The sequence below is a fragment of the Bombus vancouverensis genome, chromosome 2, assembly GCF_051014615.1.
Source record: "Bombus vancouverensis nearcticus chromosome 2, iyBomVanc1_principal, whole genome shotgun sequence".
Lineage (NCBI taxonomy): Eukaryota > Metazoa > Arthropoda > Insecta > Hymenoptera > Apidae > Bombus > Bombus vancouverensis.
This window is the reverse complement of record NC_134912.1, coordinates 15,592,594-15,609,907: the sequence shown is the minus strand read 5'-3', so window position 1 is coordinate 15,609,907 and position 17,314 is coordinate 15,592,594. Positions and strand designations below refer to the sequence as shown.

Sequence of the window (17,314 nt, the reverse complement as noted above, 5' to 3'; positions counted from 1 at the left end):
GCTACTGTGCCTACAGGTAGAAAGTTTAGAAACGTTTAAGGACGGGTTGTAAGAGAAATAAATTCTTTTTTTTTTTTATTTATTAATATTTACAATCAATTTTCGCATTGAGAATTTTCAGTAATTTTTCCTAGCGTGGCGCAGTGACATGGCTAAATATTTATAATAAGTTAATGCTTATTATAGATAAGTAAGTAAGTAAGTGTTGTAAATAAGTAAATATTACTTAATATAATTATCTAATTAAATATAGTGTTTAAGTCTAACGGGTAGTATCACGTAGTCCACGACGTATCAAGTAGTCCAGTAATTAGGGGGTTTCGATGTTTGTCGACTCTTTTGCTATATCTGTCGCTATATTTTCCTATTTCCTCTTTGACTATGGGTATCTTGAGGTGGCGATGTATTAGTTCGTTGGTGACATACCAGGGTGCATTTATAATGGATCTTAGAGTTTTAAATAAATTCTTTTGGAAGAAAGTATAAAGTGAACACTGTCAGATCGAAAAAATTATCTGTAAGAACGACTTTTCGAAAAATTAATGCAGTAAATTTGTGTGAAAAACCTAATAAAGTTATCTAAGCAGGTAAATCAGATAGCATACTAATATCAAAAGGGGAAATTTATTTTTTTCGTTCGATTCGTGTTTCCTTTTATATACTACGCGATTTCCATCGCTTCGAAAAAATGACCATAAAAAATGATAGAGAGGGCGAGTCTTCGATCTCGAATTGTAAATACCTTCGCCCTAACGATCGTATGATTTTTATTAATGAACACGCTGGCACCCAGGGTGGCTTTGTCCCCCAAATATTATGTCGGTTGAAAGGTTATTCATCGGTTTTCTTTTTTTGTTGCCGCGGTAGCCGTGACGGGCTGAGGAATTCGGGATATCTGTGACCGGCGATCGATTAATCATCGTTTCGCCGCTCACATCGACATAATACTGTCATCGTTACGTAAAAACGTAAAGTCGCCGTTACGATAGTGCCACTTACGATAATTTCTGTTGCTTGCCGAGTGGAACATTCGATCGGTAGTAGCAACGAGATTAAAGAGCACGAAATAAAATTTAAACCCGTATAACGGCGCGTAACTCGAAAGATATTTCTATCTACTTATCTGCACTATTGCGTACTCTAACTTTAAGCTGTTACTAATAGTGGCCTATTGTGTTATTTTATACACATCGTGTTATTTGCACGGAGGAAATACTTTTTGCTTAAAACCATTCAACTTCTTATCCCCCTTCTAACACACAAAGTTATATTATGGAGTTCTACAAAAAAAAAAAAAAAAAAAAGTTGAAATTGACACTGGAGACACAGAGAAGATCCAACGTCACCCCGAAGATTACTTCGAATCGTATGATCCGTGCGAAGAAGAAACATATCGACCATCGATGAAAGAATTTCTACGTATGCTTCGTTAAATCCAAAAGCAATTTACGCGAGCGAAGAAGCTAAGAATACAAGGAGATAGAGAATAATTAGTTTTCGTCTGCGAGCAAAAGATTTCAGTTAATAGAACACACTCTGATGCCTGGGGAGCTCGAAGCAAGCGATTTCCACGGTCGGAATTAGCTACGAAGAGGACGGTGGCAGCGTACGATGGCACATACGCGCCATATTACCGGCGGTGGCGTCGCGCGACGTGCACGGAAGGGGGGCGCAGCCGGTTATCGGGAAACCTGGCACTCCAATCAATGCAAATCAAATCGAGAGCCGTGAATACGAAGCGTATAGTCAAATCAAGCGAATAAAAGCTTCATGAATGTAAAAGACTGGGTGAATGCGAGCGGCGCGAGCCAATCTGGTAATGCGTCTTCTCCCGCCGTGCGCCGCCGCCCCCAGCGGCCGACTTTTAACCGATCACCGGGGAAAAATACCTCCGTCGGAATATTGCGTTACGCCCGCTGCCGATGCTCCACGCGTTTAAAAAAATATCACTTCTTTTTCCACCTCGAGCGCTCCTTGGCTACCGGTTGATGCTCGTTCGATGTTACGTAGTTGTTGCAGAAGCTGTTAATTTTTTATCACGGTAGTTGATGTTACACGATGAGTGATTTCCTTTGCTGAGAAGTTTCACGGACGGATATGCGTAATCTTTGAATTCATGTTTGAATGACACGTGCAACACGTCGTAGATTTTATTTCATCTGTGTTTTATTACGTCAAATAATAGCGTAATTTCGTATATCTTAGCGGGTGATGTCTTTAGTTGTCTTTGTCTCTGTTGCAATACAACGATATTAATCGCATACAGATGAGGTGATTGATCGAACGGATTCTTTTCTTCCTTGCCCAGCGATATCCCACTAGCGTGCGTTCCTGAGATGCACGTGCATGCTCTTTCGAGAATTCGGCGGAAGAAGCGCAAGGATATGGATGGAACATTGGGCACGTGGAGAAGCTACTAGAAGGTTCTGTGGCACATGTGACGCCACACAGCATCTACACAGATCACACTCATTACTGCATAGAGAGTGGGGTTCAAAACCTTTTCAAGGGCCATGGGTCACTAAGCCAGTCAGTCTGAGAATAAACAGCCAACTGTCTACATTCCACAAGAAACTTATAATTCCTGTAATAATTGTTTAATAAATATCACATTATATTATTTCAACACAAACATTGTGTCTTAAGAGAGATTAAATTCTAACAGTCTCGTACTGTCTCAACCAGCTCGAACACCTTGTGTTCCGCCTGCATTACGTCGTGTGGGTACGACACGTCTTGAGTAGACTTTCTCATCGAATCCCTTGGTTCCATTTGCTCGTAACACGCTACGAAGAAGCACGAATTAAGTAAGCGATTGAGAAATTGTTTACGCCTACACCAAATATATTCGTACCATTTTCATGTTTATATTTCAATCCATCCGTCCGAGGTCGTTTAAAATCCTCCTTTTTATTAACGTTGTAGTGTCTCAATACCGGCGGACGTAAACCTACATGAAATATTTGTTGTTGCAATACTTTACGTGTGAACTTGATACTTCTTGCATTATTGGTTAGAAGTAAGTAGAATTAAGGATTTCTCTTGGTGTCTACTTCTAAAAGGTCTATTTACCGCGAACAAGAGGGCGGCCGAAAAGGTATCGTATCATTGTAACGAAGATATCTATCAGTAAATTTGATATTCTGCACTAGAATTTTTAATAACCTCGGAAAATTGGATTCTGAACGCTGTCACCTACTGAACAGTGTAGCGTCGAATTGCCAGCGTTCGTTTGTCCAAGTGTACGTAACGTATCGATAATCCTTCAACTCTTGACGGCTAGAAAAATCCTGCAACCACCGCCGATAGATCTAACCGAACTTCCTACTTCTTCGCTTCGATCCTGAAGTTCACCGGTTGCTCGGTCACCCTCTTCCGTATAAGGTTGGACGATCGCGCGAGACAGTCCGGTTGGCGCAATAAAAATTTGACGCGATCGTCCGGCATCGAGCGGCGAAGAAAAACGTTGCTCGACGCAGGGGGAACTCGAAGAGGGAGGAGAGTAAGAGCCTGGCAGCGAGGTCGAGTTTACGACTCGCGCTACGCGAAGGGCGAAAGGGACGACAGCGAAACTCGTTATTATCCGACCGTACTTCTTCGTGGCGTCCGCGAAGAAGACGGGCTGGTCGTCGATGGCGACGGCCGTTCGTGCGCCTGCTCCTCCATGGGCCACTTTCAGACCATAAAGAGACAAAGGAGCGTTCTTCTTTCCCCCCCTGACCCGTTGCAACGCGCAGTAAACTCTCATTTTCGCGACGAAGAGCGGCTACGTTGTTTCGCTCGAAAGGAGAAGAAAGACGAGAAGGACGTCGAGGTTTACCACGGAGACGATGGTACCTTCACGTTCGGGGTAACGTCGGAATAACTTCGATTTTGTAGAAACCATGGACGATTCTCGGTACCGTGACTTCGTGGACCATTTGCGGAAACCTAGAATGACGCGATGTCCGAGCGTTGCACGTCGCGTGCCTAATGTCAGTCACTTTAGACGAAGATCACGGGGTGGGTTTCGAAACATGGTAATAATACTTTCTGGGCAATAGCGAGGAACGAACGTTGACGGTGATTACGGTGGTTGGAGTTCAAGTTTTATCGAGTCGTTCGATAAGAAAGGACGACGATCTCGCGTAGGAGAAATCGCGCTTTACGTTCGATGACTGTAAACCTGCGCTTGTGCGAATTACATTAACAGATCTAAGCGACAGACTCGAGAATGATGGCGATTGTATTAGGATATCGGGAAAGGGAATGGAACATATATAATATTAAACAAGCAAAACGCGACATGCTAAGGAGCTCGGAAACTTCCATTTCGTAGACGTGTTTGGGTGTGTTTGGAGGTTGCATTATCGATGCTTCGCATAGTGGACCGGTGCCTAAGCGTGACATAAATCCTCGTAAAGCTTGGACGTGTTTCTGCGTGTCGGCATATTCCGCAGAGATGCACTTACGTATGCGCGAATCCACAATGCGCGATGCCACGAGTCGGATGGAACGCCACGAAACGCCACCCTCGTTCCTTTTCGCTGGATTGGACTGAATGGCCACGACGTTACATCGTCCTGTCGTGGTATCCAGCCAACCTCGAAACACGCCTTGAAACGGCTATTTTGAACAGAGTCAGGACCACCACGGTTTGTCTCGAGTCCAGACTACACCGCTAAATTTTCACTATGGGGTTGTTATGCGAGCTTTTCACCCATTTTACGCGTTCCACCAATTTTTTTTCTGCTTCGCGGTACGAGCAACGATGTACAGGATTTTGTTGTATTTTTTTGTTTTTGTTTTATGTCCTTTAGTCCGTTTAAATTTTTGAATACGTTGGAACATTGTATTGCGAGCACCAAATTTGTATTGTTGTACCAAATTCTTTTGTGTCATATTTGTTGCTCTGTACTGTAAATACGGATGTGCAAGATTGCATCTGTTTGTTTTATATACTTTTGGTCAGTACATACTATGTGTGGGATGGTGTGACGTTAGTGAAAGACGTGGCTGATTGTTTATAAATGTTGTCAAGATATGTTAATGTTGTCAAGGAGTATCGTGAGCGTTACCAAGGTTTGTTAAGGGAAAAATGAGCGTGGTAATGCTGTCAGAGTTGAATTAATCGTGGTCGAGAGAAGTTCATCGTGTTGCTGTGACGTAGAAATAGTGATAAGCGAATTCGTGAAGCGCGATATTATATTCAATTTTGTGAGAGTGTTACAATATTGCGTTTATCATACTGTCTTTTCTGTTAATTTATAATAAACATTCCTACATATGTATATATAAGAAAAAATATTTTATTTGTCGCAGATTATTTCAGAAAGACTACGATGGATTCAACGTATTCCCGCTTCGTATTTTTAAGTTCCATCTTACGAATTTTAATATACTAATTTGTCTCGTTCCTTTGTTCTTCTCAAATACTAATTGGCCTATGCGCATCAATTTTCCATTTTAGTTTCAACGGTTCGTGTTTCGTTTCCTCGGGTACACAAATTTTTGCGTATTACGTCTCGTGACGTGATCGATTCGCATCGCGAACTTGATATTCAATTTTGTTATTCGACGTAGACGAACTCTACCTGTCAGGATAAAAAATTGAATTCTTTTTGTGCAAGAGGTAACAAGAGGGACGAACCTGAAAACGAGGAAATTGCACGAACTCTGTAACAATTTACCAAAAATTGATCACGTGATAATTTTTGAAGATTATACCAAGGATTTCTCTAATTCCCGACTAGAGATTAATAACGAAAATTTATCAACTTCGCATCGCGCGTTCGACGCATATCAACGCGCGAAGAAAAGAAAAGCAACGAGATACAAAGCCGCTCTTTCAACCTCCGATACACGTAATGACCGAAAATTAACGCGCGATTTACCGCTTTGAAACGTTCGAGCCCTGGCGAAGACGGACGTATGGGAGGCTGCTCCATTACGATTTCGAGTCTAATCTCGTTTTAATGACAGGGTCCCGAATGCTGCACGAATGATGAAGTGTCAAATCGGAGCCTGGAATGGGCGTTGTTTTCCTGCGACCATGATACCAGCGATAATATATTCCATGGGCAGATTTTTAATTAGCGTCGGATTCTGCCGCCTTGCTGGCGTTCCCAGCGACCTTCGTTGTACCTATCACTCACGTTGCTTTCTGCCATGGGAAAACCTGCCACCAGATGGCTTCTGTTCAGCCTACTTTTCCTACCAATTCTCCGTTCTCACGCGTTTCAATCGATGACACCTATTTCAGGAAATATAATTGGAAAGTGGTGGAGAGAAGTTTGTTAGAATATCCCATAGAATTTCTGTTTCTACTTTACCGTGAATTCTTTGTGCCCTGTTGCGGTTATGCTAGTTTTCTAACGCGTTAAAAATGCTATTTTCCTGATATTTAACGAATAAGAAGCTTTCACTTTGTCGCGTCCCTTCCAATTATGGAGTTACACGTGACAATAGAATGAAGAACCTTCAATGGGAGCATACGAAACAGAATCAAATATCAAGTTACTTAATAGTAGAGATAATAAGTTTTCGGGATACAGTGAAGAGAAGTATACTTGAAATGGAAAATATATACATGGTATCGCGTGCGACAGGATCCGCACGCGACTCACGAATGAAAATTACGCGTGCACAAGAGCACCAGCGTGCTGCGAGCTTCTTTCAATGTTGCGGCCGAAGCCATGCCCTCGACGAGCAACTGCGTGCTGTTGGTTGCACGAAAATGTTTCTTCGTTGATCCACGTTCTTCCTCTTACGCCGTTCTTTCCCATGCTTCTTGTTAATCCTTTTATACTAAGGAAATCAGTTTAACCTGCTTCGTATTCACCGTGATGCTCGATCGATTTATGCCCCTTGATCGATGAGTGGAGGGTTAAACGTGGCACAGAAACTCGGTGAAGTATCTTTTATTTGCATATGTGGACCGACGATACAGCTATAATTCAGCAATGTTTGATTAGTCGATCAATCATATGCTAGTCGTAGCTAGAAACAAGCTCTAAAAAGAAACCATTAGAAGCAGATACTATGCAAGAGGCCCAGTCTGATATCGCAGTCAGAGATTATCTCATTTTGTGGTCAAAGATAATTCCAGTTACCTTCGAGATCACCACGACCATACAAAGTCATTAAGGGAGACATCGATGACCCTCGAGAGTCGAGAGTTGCCTGAAATCTGAAAACCCAACTCTAAATTCGCTGGAATCCTTCCACGTACAAAATACGCTGCTCGACCAAGCGTATATACACAGAGAAGCAGCCGAAGGAACTTTAGCACGATCGTTTTGTCGATCGCGACTCGGGCTCACCAGGATACGGACGAGCAACATCTCACGGCTGGCATCGGGTCGGTATATCGACGTCGCGGATAGAAACAGACTCGAGTACGCAGTCTACGAGCGTACACGTAGAAATACGATTACGAGGGCCGGTAGAACGTTCCCGGCCCGCCATAAACAGCGTAACGAGTCAGGTGGACGGTCGTGAGCCACGATCGGCTCTCTCTTCCTCCGCTTTCAGCCCTGGAACCACGGATCCTGCCGTTTCCTCCCCCGGCGCGGATCGTTTCCGCGCGAAATCTCGGCTGCCATTAATTCAGCGCCGGCTGACAGGTCACTCGAGTAGAACAGCCCATTACAGATATTACCAGGCCCCTTCTTCTATCGAAATAATTATTATTGTTGTTTGCTTTTGCACGGCCAAGTCGCGCGCCCTCTCCCACCCTCGCGGCCGAGTCGGCGTTCCTCATCACCCCGTAGCGTTCTCGAAGCGGGGTCGAGACCCGGGGTGACCGGCAATTTCACACGAAATTTATTACCGATGACCGATACCAACGCTCTCCGCGCCTTCCTCCGCGACGTTCGTATCGAATTGGAATCGAACCTCGACCGGTCGGCGACGACGACTCCTCGGGCTAGGGGTTGGTACGCGGGACCGCACGCGGGGTCAGAGTCTCGGGCCGGGTGCAATAAATATGTCGGGAAAGCTGATCGAAACGCTCGATGCGTTTCACGTGCTGCGCTATCGAGCAGTTGTTTTTCAGAGGTTTGGCGAATGGAAGAAGGTGGAGCGGATCGTTTGTCGCTGTTAGCGAGCATTCGATCGTTGGCAGGGATTTTGATGATTCGACGGTGCGAAAAGTGGACGCGAGCGAATATCGCTACGGGCTGTATAACGTAGAATTTGATCAAATCTTTTTGTAATTTCAAATAGGAATATCCAGGCGTGAACGTGGACGAATTGAAACGAACGAACAAGCGGAGTATCGAAGTGGGATAGCGAGTAAAATTAGTCTGAAGACGAGACGAGGAGCAATCATTTATGGCGCGATAAGTAACCAGGAAGTGATAGCCTGCGGCGATCGGCTAATTTCTACCGAGCGATATTCCGAAAAACCAACACTTCGCTGCTCGAGACCTGCAACTGTCTCAAGATTCCGCGAATCGAGACCCACCGACGAGCCATCGATCTAGGAAGAACACGCGTTTGCATGGTAAAAATTAAAAAGCGATCCGGGTTCTCACGTTCGCGTGCAAAGGAGAACGATCGAGCAGGACCAATAACGGAGGCAACTATCGAAACCGAGCGGAAAGAGAAAAGGAAACGAAAGGAAGAACGAACGATACGAAGATAAAGGAGAGGAAGAAACGCAAAAAAAGGGGTGGTAGTTTGCAAATAAGATGGAAAAGAAACGTAGAAGCCCTGTTCGTTCGAACGAGACCGAGGAGAAACCACCTTAAATACAGGTCACGCGTGTTTTGGCCAGCGTGTTCCCCACGTCCTCCTTGTTTTCTTTTCCTTGTAACGCGGCTCCGTCGTATTTACCTGCTGTCCGCGTGTACAAAAGTCATCGTTAGAAGGATTCCAACGTCGATCCGGCCACCATTTTGTACGTGAAAGAGAAAGAGAGAGAGAGAGAGAGAGGTGGTATGGGAGACTCGTAACGCGTTCCCCTGTTTCGGAATTCGGTACAGAGTTCGAGAGTGGACGGCCTCGAGAAGGAACGGTGGGAATGACGGCCGTAACGATTCAAATTACTAATCGCGGCTCTCGCGTGCTCGCGAGACCAGGGATACGTCTGTTTCTGGCCCCGCGAATTGTAGCATTCGAGCTGGCGGCCTCGTGAACGGCCCCAGACCGCGGAATTACTGAAATTACACGTGGGGCCCTCCCTCTCGGTGACTGCTTCTACTGCCTTCTATAATACTAGCCGACGATACATGTGTGTCCCTTGTCTCGTTACGAGTCGATTTTTTACTTGTTCGCGTGGTTCGATCGGTCTGCGATGCTGATAGAATTTTAGTTTTTTTAAATAACAATCGTCCTAATTTAACGATAATGCGAAAGAACGTAAGACGACGAAAGACAGTTCATTCGGCCCTGGATAACCTTTCCCTTTCTTCTGGCTAAGCTTACGTGGTATAAAGTCGGCCCCTGTCACAAGAAAAGTGACCACGATTACAAGGAAACCAGCTGGAACATTGCGAGAAGGAGGATCGCTGTGAGCGGAAGTTACACGCGTGAAAAGTGCATCCATTCTGCGGGCTTATCGTACGCCACTAGCAACACTACATCCATTACACCCGTCGCGGCGTTGGTAACGCTACATCAATTCCCTGCAACGTCCTTCACCGACGAACGTCCACCGTATGGCCGAGCGAAATCTAGAAGCTTTCCCTATCAACCGCGAACGATAGCGCGCATAAATCTGCGAACGCGATCAACGGTGTCGTCGTTCAACTTAGCGATCGTCGGAGGAGACCCAAAGAAAACTCCGGCTGGGATCATTTTTTATTCCAGTGTATTCGAAGTAGACGAGGATCCGACGAACTTGAAGAAAACAACAGGATAATTTTACGTTATAAATAATACGATAGCGAAAAATTAACAAAGAAGAATAAAAAAGATTCTCACAAAAGCGTGTCTCGCGTCGAGCACACCAACAAAAGCGGAGAGTAGCAGGAATGGCAAAGTACCAACTTTAAACCCATCAACCAGAAACGTTGCAAATCGAAACAAAAGAAATGATCCCCGCCCTTCCCCTGCGACCTCCTCTTCCAGAAACTTCCTCCAGCCTCTCGGTCTCCAGTTCCATCAGCAGCGTAGAATGCTAATTACCGCCTCTCGCGGTCGTGATCGCGCCCGATGGAAACGCGTTTCACGTTCGCAGAACGAACCAACGTACAAACGAACGACTGGACGAAGGAAGGAAAGAGCGGTCGATCCCCGAAGATGACGACGAGTATCCAGCTGTCCCTCAGTGGCAGTGGGAAGAAGCCAACCATCTCGAGGACGCCTCGAAGCCTGGATGCTCGCGCGGCCCGTTTCTTCCTCGGCAGGGGCAGCCATTATATAGTAGTAAATATCGTAACGACCGTTCTCTGGTCCGCGCGACCAAGCACGACCAGTCTAACGCGCAGCCGCTAACCACGAGTAATTATGTAATTGCCGAAGAATTACTTACCGGACTCGATGGACCCGCGGCCCGTCATTCAGTGACATTCCGTCCTTTTTACGAGGCTCTGAGTGGCGGGTCGTTGTCTTCGGCCTTCTCTCCCTCTTCGTCTTCACATTCTTCCATTTCCACCATGAAGATCCAGCGTCGTCCTGCTCTTCGTGTTCCTCGTCTCGCTTCCGGCCCCACGGTCCCCGTATCTCTCTCGCGTGATATCCCGACGTTCGAGTCGCGCTGGACGCGGCAGCTGTTCGCCCCATAGCTTGTAACTAACTCGTTCCCTCGGTTTTATACCGGCACTTTTCTAATTTTGACCGGCCGCCGCGAACCGTGAGAGACGCAAGACGCGGGGATCGTTTTACTGCCGAACAGGAAAGAGAGGATGCAATTGCGCGTCGGTTGAACATCGTTCGCCGCGGAATCGCGCAGTCCCCCTTCTCTTCCGGGCCGCCAACCGAGCTCGATTCCAACGCGTTTCGATGTTCCTTTTTACGTTAACGTCGATCGGGGTAAATGTCGAAGGCTGTTTGGCTTCTTGGACGTCGCTTCCTTGAAAAGTCGGAAGATTTCGATGGCTTTTGGTAGCCGATTTCTTTTTTAGTGTTTTATGGTTTCGTTTGAAAGAGTTGTATATTAGTTTGGAACGAGTTTCGTCAGATTCGCTGCGAACCTCATTGTCTCGTTCGCTGATACAAGAGCTACAACTATAAATTTGTAACGTGTGCGAGCAAAATTTATTGCGTGTGATATACCTATCGTAGTACGCGATAGGTGATTCTACGCGAAAAAAGAAGTCGAAAATATAGAATAAAAATTTCTTTTTTTTTATTTTTTTAAAAATCTACAGTGAGATCCGTTATAACGAGACGCGATAAAGTGCACGTGTACCGAGCGAAAATTCAAAGTCGATTTTCTCGAAAACAAAGCCTCGAACGAAAAATTGTTATTCTACATTTTCGACTTCTTTTTTCGCGTAGAATCACCCCCTTTCCGCTTGTACCGCCAGTTACCAACCAATCTGTATAATCGACAAGAAAACTGCTTTCAACAGCTCAAAAGAATATCCTTTCCTGTAAGGACTAACCTCGGTTCTTTAAGCTCTACCATCGTGCAAAGGAGTATTAAAGAATTAACATGAAAGTATTCAGTGACATACGGAGTAGTATGCAGTCACCCTCGCTCTCCAAACCGAATCGAAAAAATACCGATTAAACCTCTAGCCAGCCTTCGTGGGGGATGCACGAAGTCGTTTTTACCCCGTGGCTCTAAAGAAGCGTTCAAAGCGATCGAGGGTAGTGTACTAAGAGGGTGAGGGTGGTGGTGGCGGCATGTCCGGCCATTAATTCAACGTGGAACCGTATTGCGCGTTGATTACAGCTTCCGCGCAAAAATGCCAGGCACTTTGCGCTGCCGTCTGTGTCCGATTAGCGAGTACAATGCTTCTCGCGTACTTAAGCCTCGCGCGATAATATCGACCCTTTTCACGAGAGGACTCGCCGCAATTTTACCGTCACACCCGTGCCCGCCGCGGTTGATGCATTAGCGCGATTATGGAGGCCCAATTTGTTGCCGTTGCGGATAACGGCCTGTTATCGATGGCCACGATCGTGCAGCTTTGTGCACGCCACGCGAACCCAACGCGAAGCTACACGCGGTTACGCTACTCTCGACTTATGATCGCGTCCTGCCACGAGCCACGACCTGTCGCTCGACGCGATCCTACGGACTTCCGTTCGATTAAACCACCCCCTTTCAATCTTTTCGGCCAAATCTTTCCTTCTTCGATGCGTATCTGGGATTTTTTGTAAGATTACTATCGCTCGCTTGCCCTAAGATCTTTTATTTCAGACTTTTTGTAATTACGCGGATAAATAGGATTATAGTTAAATCGAGTTTCCTTCCCCGATGGTTGTCTATATAATATAATTAAATACGTGGCAGGGAGGGACGCATATGGGTCTATAGTTATGCCGAAATCGAATTACAGTAATTTCAATTTCGATGATCGATACAGTGATTGTTCGCTAATGATTCCTAGCAGGTGCACGGCGAAGCTATTTAGAGAAGAGAACAATTTCTGACCAAATGGTACAGGACTGTGGATTACACGTATCTTCTTCTTCGATTACGCAAATTATACGCAACCTTGTACTTTCCTTTATCGATATTAATTTTAGATCGAATCCCAACGTCTCTATCGATGTCCTTCTTTTTTATTTTCTTCTTTATCCTTGCGTTACGAATTACACCGAGTGAATTATGGAATTTGCTCGGTCGCTTGACATTTTCGCAGAGAAGAACAGATAAACTTTGATTCCACAGCTTTGCCATCTCTTTCTACGGCAGAGCGACTGCGGCAAATTTCTCACGACAGTCTGAAGGGAAAGAGAAAACGTGAAATAAAAGAATTCGCTGAACGTGTCAACAATGAGGCGTTAAACTCGGTGGTCCCAGAGTCTTCGACAAAAGAGGGTTCGGTGAACGAACTTGGTCCGAGAGAATCGCGTGTCTTCGGTCGATTCGAACGGAAGCAAAAATCGCGTCGCGTCTCCAAGATCAGTGGTTCGGTCGCGAAATTGTCGCGTTTAACGGTGTTGCCCATGGTTCGGACCTCTCACGATATTTTGTTTCTCTGCGCGTAGAAGCCAAGTTGGCCAAATATGGATGACATTGATATTGCACGGTTAAAACGTATAATAGTACCTTGGTTTCAGTTGGGACAGAGTTGCAGTTCGATGCGCGACAATCGCCGATACCAGATGGCTCGGGTGCATCGCGTGCAATGTCATTCCAACTGACGTGAGGTCGCACCGGAAAAGCCCTGTGGTCGCTCGAAATTTCGCATGAATCTCGACTACAGCGTTGCCTCCACGGGTTTCCAGTTCTTTATAGAATGGTGTTACCGATGGGACAGAATGTGAAGCGATAAAATTGGATGTTTCCTTGATGGGAATATTGGTTGGTCGAGATGCAGGGAATATTCATTACGCAACTGTTGTGCTCGTTGTATCATTTGGTCACGTAGAAATTGACTATAATTCATAACGGTATACAAAATTCATGCGATGTGACAAAGCAAAAATTGCGCAGTACTCGAACATTACAATTAGTCACCGTGAAGTATCGGCAAGTTGAAAGGTTATTAATTTAACTAGTTGCCTAATCGAGCTATCCTCGTAAACCGATTACTCGTGACACTCGTCCAAGGTATCTTTAAAACAAATACCTCTATTCCATCGGACAGGTATCCTTCCCATGCACCGTACACGGTATCCCTGATCGTTAAAATCAAGCCCGTGCCTCGAATTTTAATAAGGAAGCGGCCCGCCACACGCGGCCCGTCAACGAATAAATTGATTTACAAGTGAGTTCTCTCGTCAGAGCGTTCGTTCCAATCTTCGTCGGCATGGCGAACACTCGGTACTAAGGCTCGTCGTTCCTCGGTAAACATCGAACGACCGCCTTTTAATTTGCCAACGAAATTCCGGCCATCCGGCCGGATATTCCTTCCGCGGGCGTAATTCCTGAGCCCACGGGCGTTTCGAGATTGCAGCAATCTAACAATAAGTGAGCGACTTCGATCGTGATTAATTTTCAACTTGCGGGACGATTTATGTGCCGGCCTTTTTTTCTTGTCTGCCTTCGAGAATTTTGGTGAACGCGAGAAGGGATTCGAAGGATCGGTTTGCTTTAAATTTTGCATCGAAGGATGTTCGAAGTTATCGGAGATGAGGTTCCTTTCGTGTGAAATTGTTTTGGGAGAAATGTAAATTTATAATTTCTTTTCCTTTTGTTGAAGTGGTTACCACTTCTAAGAAAACTCTACATCTGGTCTTTTTTAGTTTTCTCAAGCACTGAAGCCATCGACAGCGCGTAGACAAAAGACTGCGACGAAGTCAGGCCATAAACAGTAGACAGGCGACGTTGGCTTCGGGTTTTTTTTCAGTTATTAGGTAACACAGCTAGCGTGCGGATCTGGATCAGCTCAAATTGTATTTTACTTATTACACTTCTATTTAAATATATTTTCTACCTTACAATTTATCCACGTGTTTTCTCTGTTTACATACCGAATAACCTCAACACCTTTGCGTCGCGAGGTGTTTTGAAAATTTAAGATTTTATCAGCGACCACTCTGCGGCCTGTAACAATTTTAATTTGTCATTCTCGGTTGGATCGTTAACACCTTTTAAACCTAAATGTCGAGTTATGTCATAGTTATCGAGTGACGATGTTGTTTTAAGAACAATTCCTGTTTACTTCGTACGTATGAATCATTCGGCAAGTAAAAGCGAAAATTTGTTACAAAGTCGCTGCGAAATGAGGTCATTTTGTCTCGAGTTTCAATATGTAAAACTCGATAACCTGGATTCCGTAACAGTTAAACTAATCGCGAGACTTCCTTATTTTTCTTATTATTCTAATTACACAGGATGTCACCGGACGGAGAGCGCCGCAGGGCGATTCCAAGTCATTCGACGAGTTTCATTATCGTTGTTGTCGTTAAATTTACATATTGCACGAGATAATTGGACGCATCGATAATATTCCTCCATTAAGAGTGTCAAGACGCATTTATATCGACTTGTAAGTAAAAATAAAACCGATGTTACATTCTAATTTAACGTTAAGTAGGTATGGAAATTCTGGAGCTGATTTTCACTGTGTACGTATGTATATGTCGAATACAATGCGTGTGATAAGATTGTAACGAACTCTAAACGATATTATCGCAGACTTTTTCGAAACGAACGATTTTGTTGCGATACGAACTTTATCGAAGATAGATTTAATAAAACGTAGAAATACGTCTGTGATATAAGAAGCATATATCTCTCGAAATAACAACTTAAAAATATATTAATTTCAGTACAAATATAATATAAAATAGCGATACAGTTAGGGGAATGATTTTCGAAGAAGATGCAAACGAGACACCCCGTATATGCGTGCGCGTGAACGTGTTAACGATCGCGTAATAACGATAAAGGTGGGCAAGACTGTTACCATTAATGACCGTTAGGCTCGTTCCAGACGGCATTAAAACAGCCTCATTACGACAATAAAGATACACCTTCTATGGGGATTGCCTGTCATCTGCGATTTGGTCGTTCCCCCTTCGAGGAAACAACGATGGCGTATATCCTGGAAAACGATGTAAAACCTTTTTTGTTTTCTCCATGAAACCTGCGGGATTGCGTTCGAAAGGAGTCGCCGTGGGAATATGGAAATTTCTTTCGAGGAGACAGGAACTCGATTTCCTGTCGCTCCGTGAAACACTAATTTAGATTAAGGTCATTAATTTAATGTTTTAGGGTAAATAATTTTCGCAGATGAATGCCAAGATATATTTAATGATTAAGACATTAATAGAGGACACCTGAGAAACACGACGAATACAAGCAAAGAAAACTTTATAACATTGTCAGGTAAAATGGAACACAAAAATGAAAGGTAGATACGTTAGAATAAATAACTCCAATTACCGTAGAATACCATAAATTCGTAGAATGCTGTACCATTGATAATTAGATATTCTAATATATAATTCCCTAAGAAATTCTTTGTACAAAATAAAATATAAATTCTCAAGCAACGGCTGATCTGTCCCACTTTCGAGAATCTAAAAATGTTAGAAACGAAGAGGCCTAAAAATTTCTCCTCGCCTTCCAGCCAGAGTCGGAAACACAGCGTCTATTCGTTTCGGAATGCGAAATTGATGCGGATCGGACGCGGGGCGACGATTAGAAGCAGCTCAGCGCGCGGCATCGAAATCAAGCTGCGGATCGATAGATCGCCGCGCGGCGATAAAGCAACACGCTCGTTCGTGGATCCTGTGGACGGTGCAGGGTCCGCGCGAGGGCAGAGGCCGGATGGGACGCGACATGTGCACGACGCCGAAATTACCGTGGTGATTTTTATCTCGGCCGAGATACGACCGGCCGATATTCACGGTTCGACATGGAAGCTCGCCTGCGGCGTCTGATTAAACGACCGACTGGCCACGCTTCTAACGTGTATTTAGAGCGCGCCTGTGCACGCTGCGGACCAGGTACCTGCTTGCACCGCGTCGATTAGCCACGGCACGGCGTGCAGCATATATCGTGTCTTCGATTGGCGTACCCATCGTCGTCCATTTTCTCCAGGATAGGGTTTCTGCGGGTTAGATGGTGGAGCTGTTGTCTGTAGTTTACAAGGTGAAAGCATTTAGGGATTTAGGGAAGACGCGTGATGTATCAGGAAGGTATCCTGATGCGTTTATAATGTAACTGTGTTTGCGACTGACATTTACGTACGTATTTAATCACGTAGATAGCGTAATTACACCACCTGTGTGTTGTCGGAATCGAGATCGACGCGATAAGTGTTCACCTAATTTAAAGTTGACACAAAAAACGGTCATTTTTTATGCGTGTCAACCTATCAGTTTTCCTATGTGTTTATGATGTATTACTATGTCGAAGGAAGGTAGACCTTCGTAATGGAGAAGCAGAATGTCACGGAGTACTTGCTTACAAAATTATACTCAATTGTACAAACTTACGAGCAATAAACGCCAACGATGCGTTTAAGAATCTAAAAGTAGAAGTTGTGTACCTAAGCAAATTTTAAATCGATAGCGCAAATTTAACTATCGTGAAATCCATGTATACTTTACAACGTTACAAATTTTATAGCTGCCTTGATCACTGCAATTGAAACTACGAAATGTAATTACACGCATAAATATGCGATAAAGTGAAACAGAAGGCAGAAGGTGAACTTGGGAAAAAGCTTCGACGAAACGAAATTATTCCGTCGTAGGTGGTCCGATCTTGTTCTTCCAATAATACGTAAGTATTATGAACCTTGATTATCCACATTTC

At 44.5% G+C, this 17,314-nt stretch overlaps 1 protein-coding gene across 1 annotated transcript; it reads right to left on the bottom strand.

Moving 5' to 3' along the window:
* Nucleotides 1-2,499: 2,499 nt before the first annotated feature.
* On the bottom strand, nucleotides 2,500-16,655 carry LOC117162835 (uncharacterized). Its single transcript, XM_076627129.1, has 4 exons — nucleotides 16,505-16,655; nucleotides 2,855-2,950; nucleotides 2,674-2,786; nucleotides 2,500-2,584 (listed from the first exon to the last, which is right to left on the bottom strand). Exons 1-4 carry the CDS (start codon nucleotides 16,653-16,655, stop codon nucleotides 2,576-2,578), a joined length of 369 nt encoding a protein of 122 aa, XP_076483244.1. The 3' UTR covers nucleotides 2,500-2,575.
* Between the last annotated feature and the right edge of the window lie 659 nt (nucleotides 16,656-17,314).

Coding starts and splice junctions, on each gene's coding strand:
- LOC117162835 (XM_076627129.1), bottom strand. CDS start 16,655: ATGCTTTCACCTTGTAAACTACAGACAACAGCTCCACCATCTAACCCG. Junction 2,951..16,504: donor AATCGACGCGGTGCAAGCAG/GTACCTGGTCCG, acceptor TATTTCATGTAG/GTTTACGTCCGCCGGTATTG. Junction 2,787..2,854: donor GAAATATAAACATGAAAATG/GTACGAATATAT, acceptor GCTTCTTCGTAG/CGTGTTACGAGCAAATGGAA.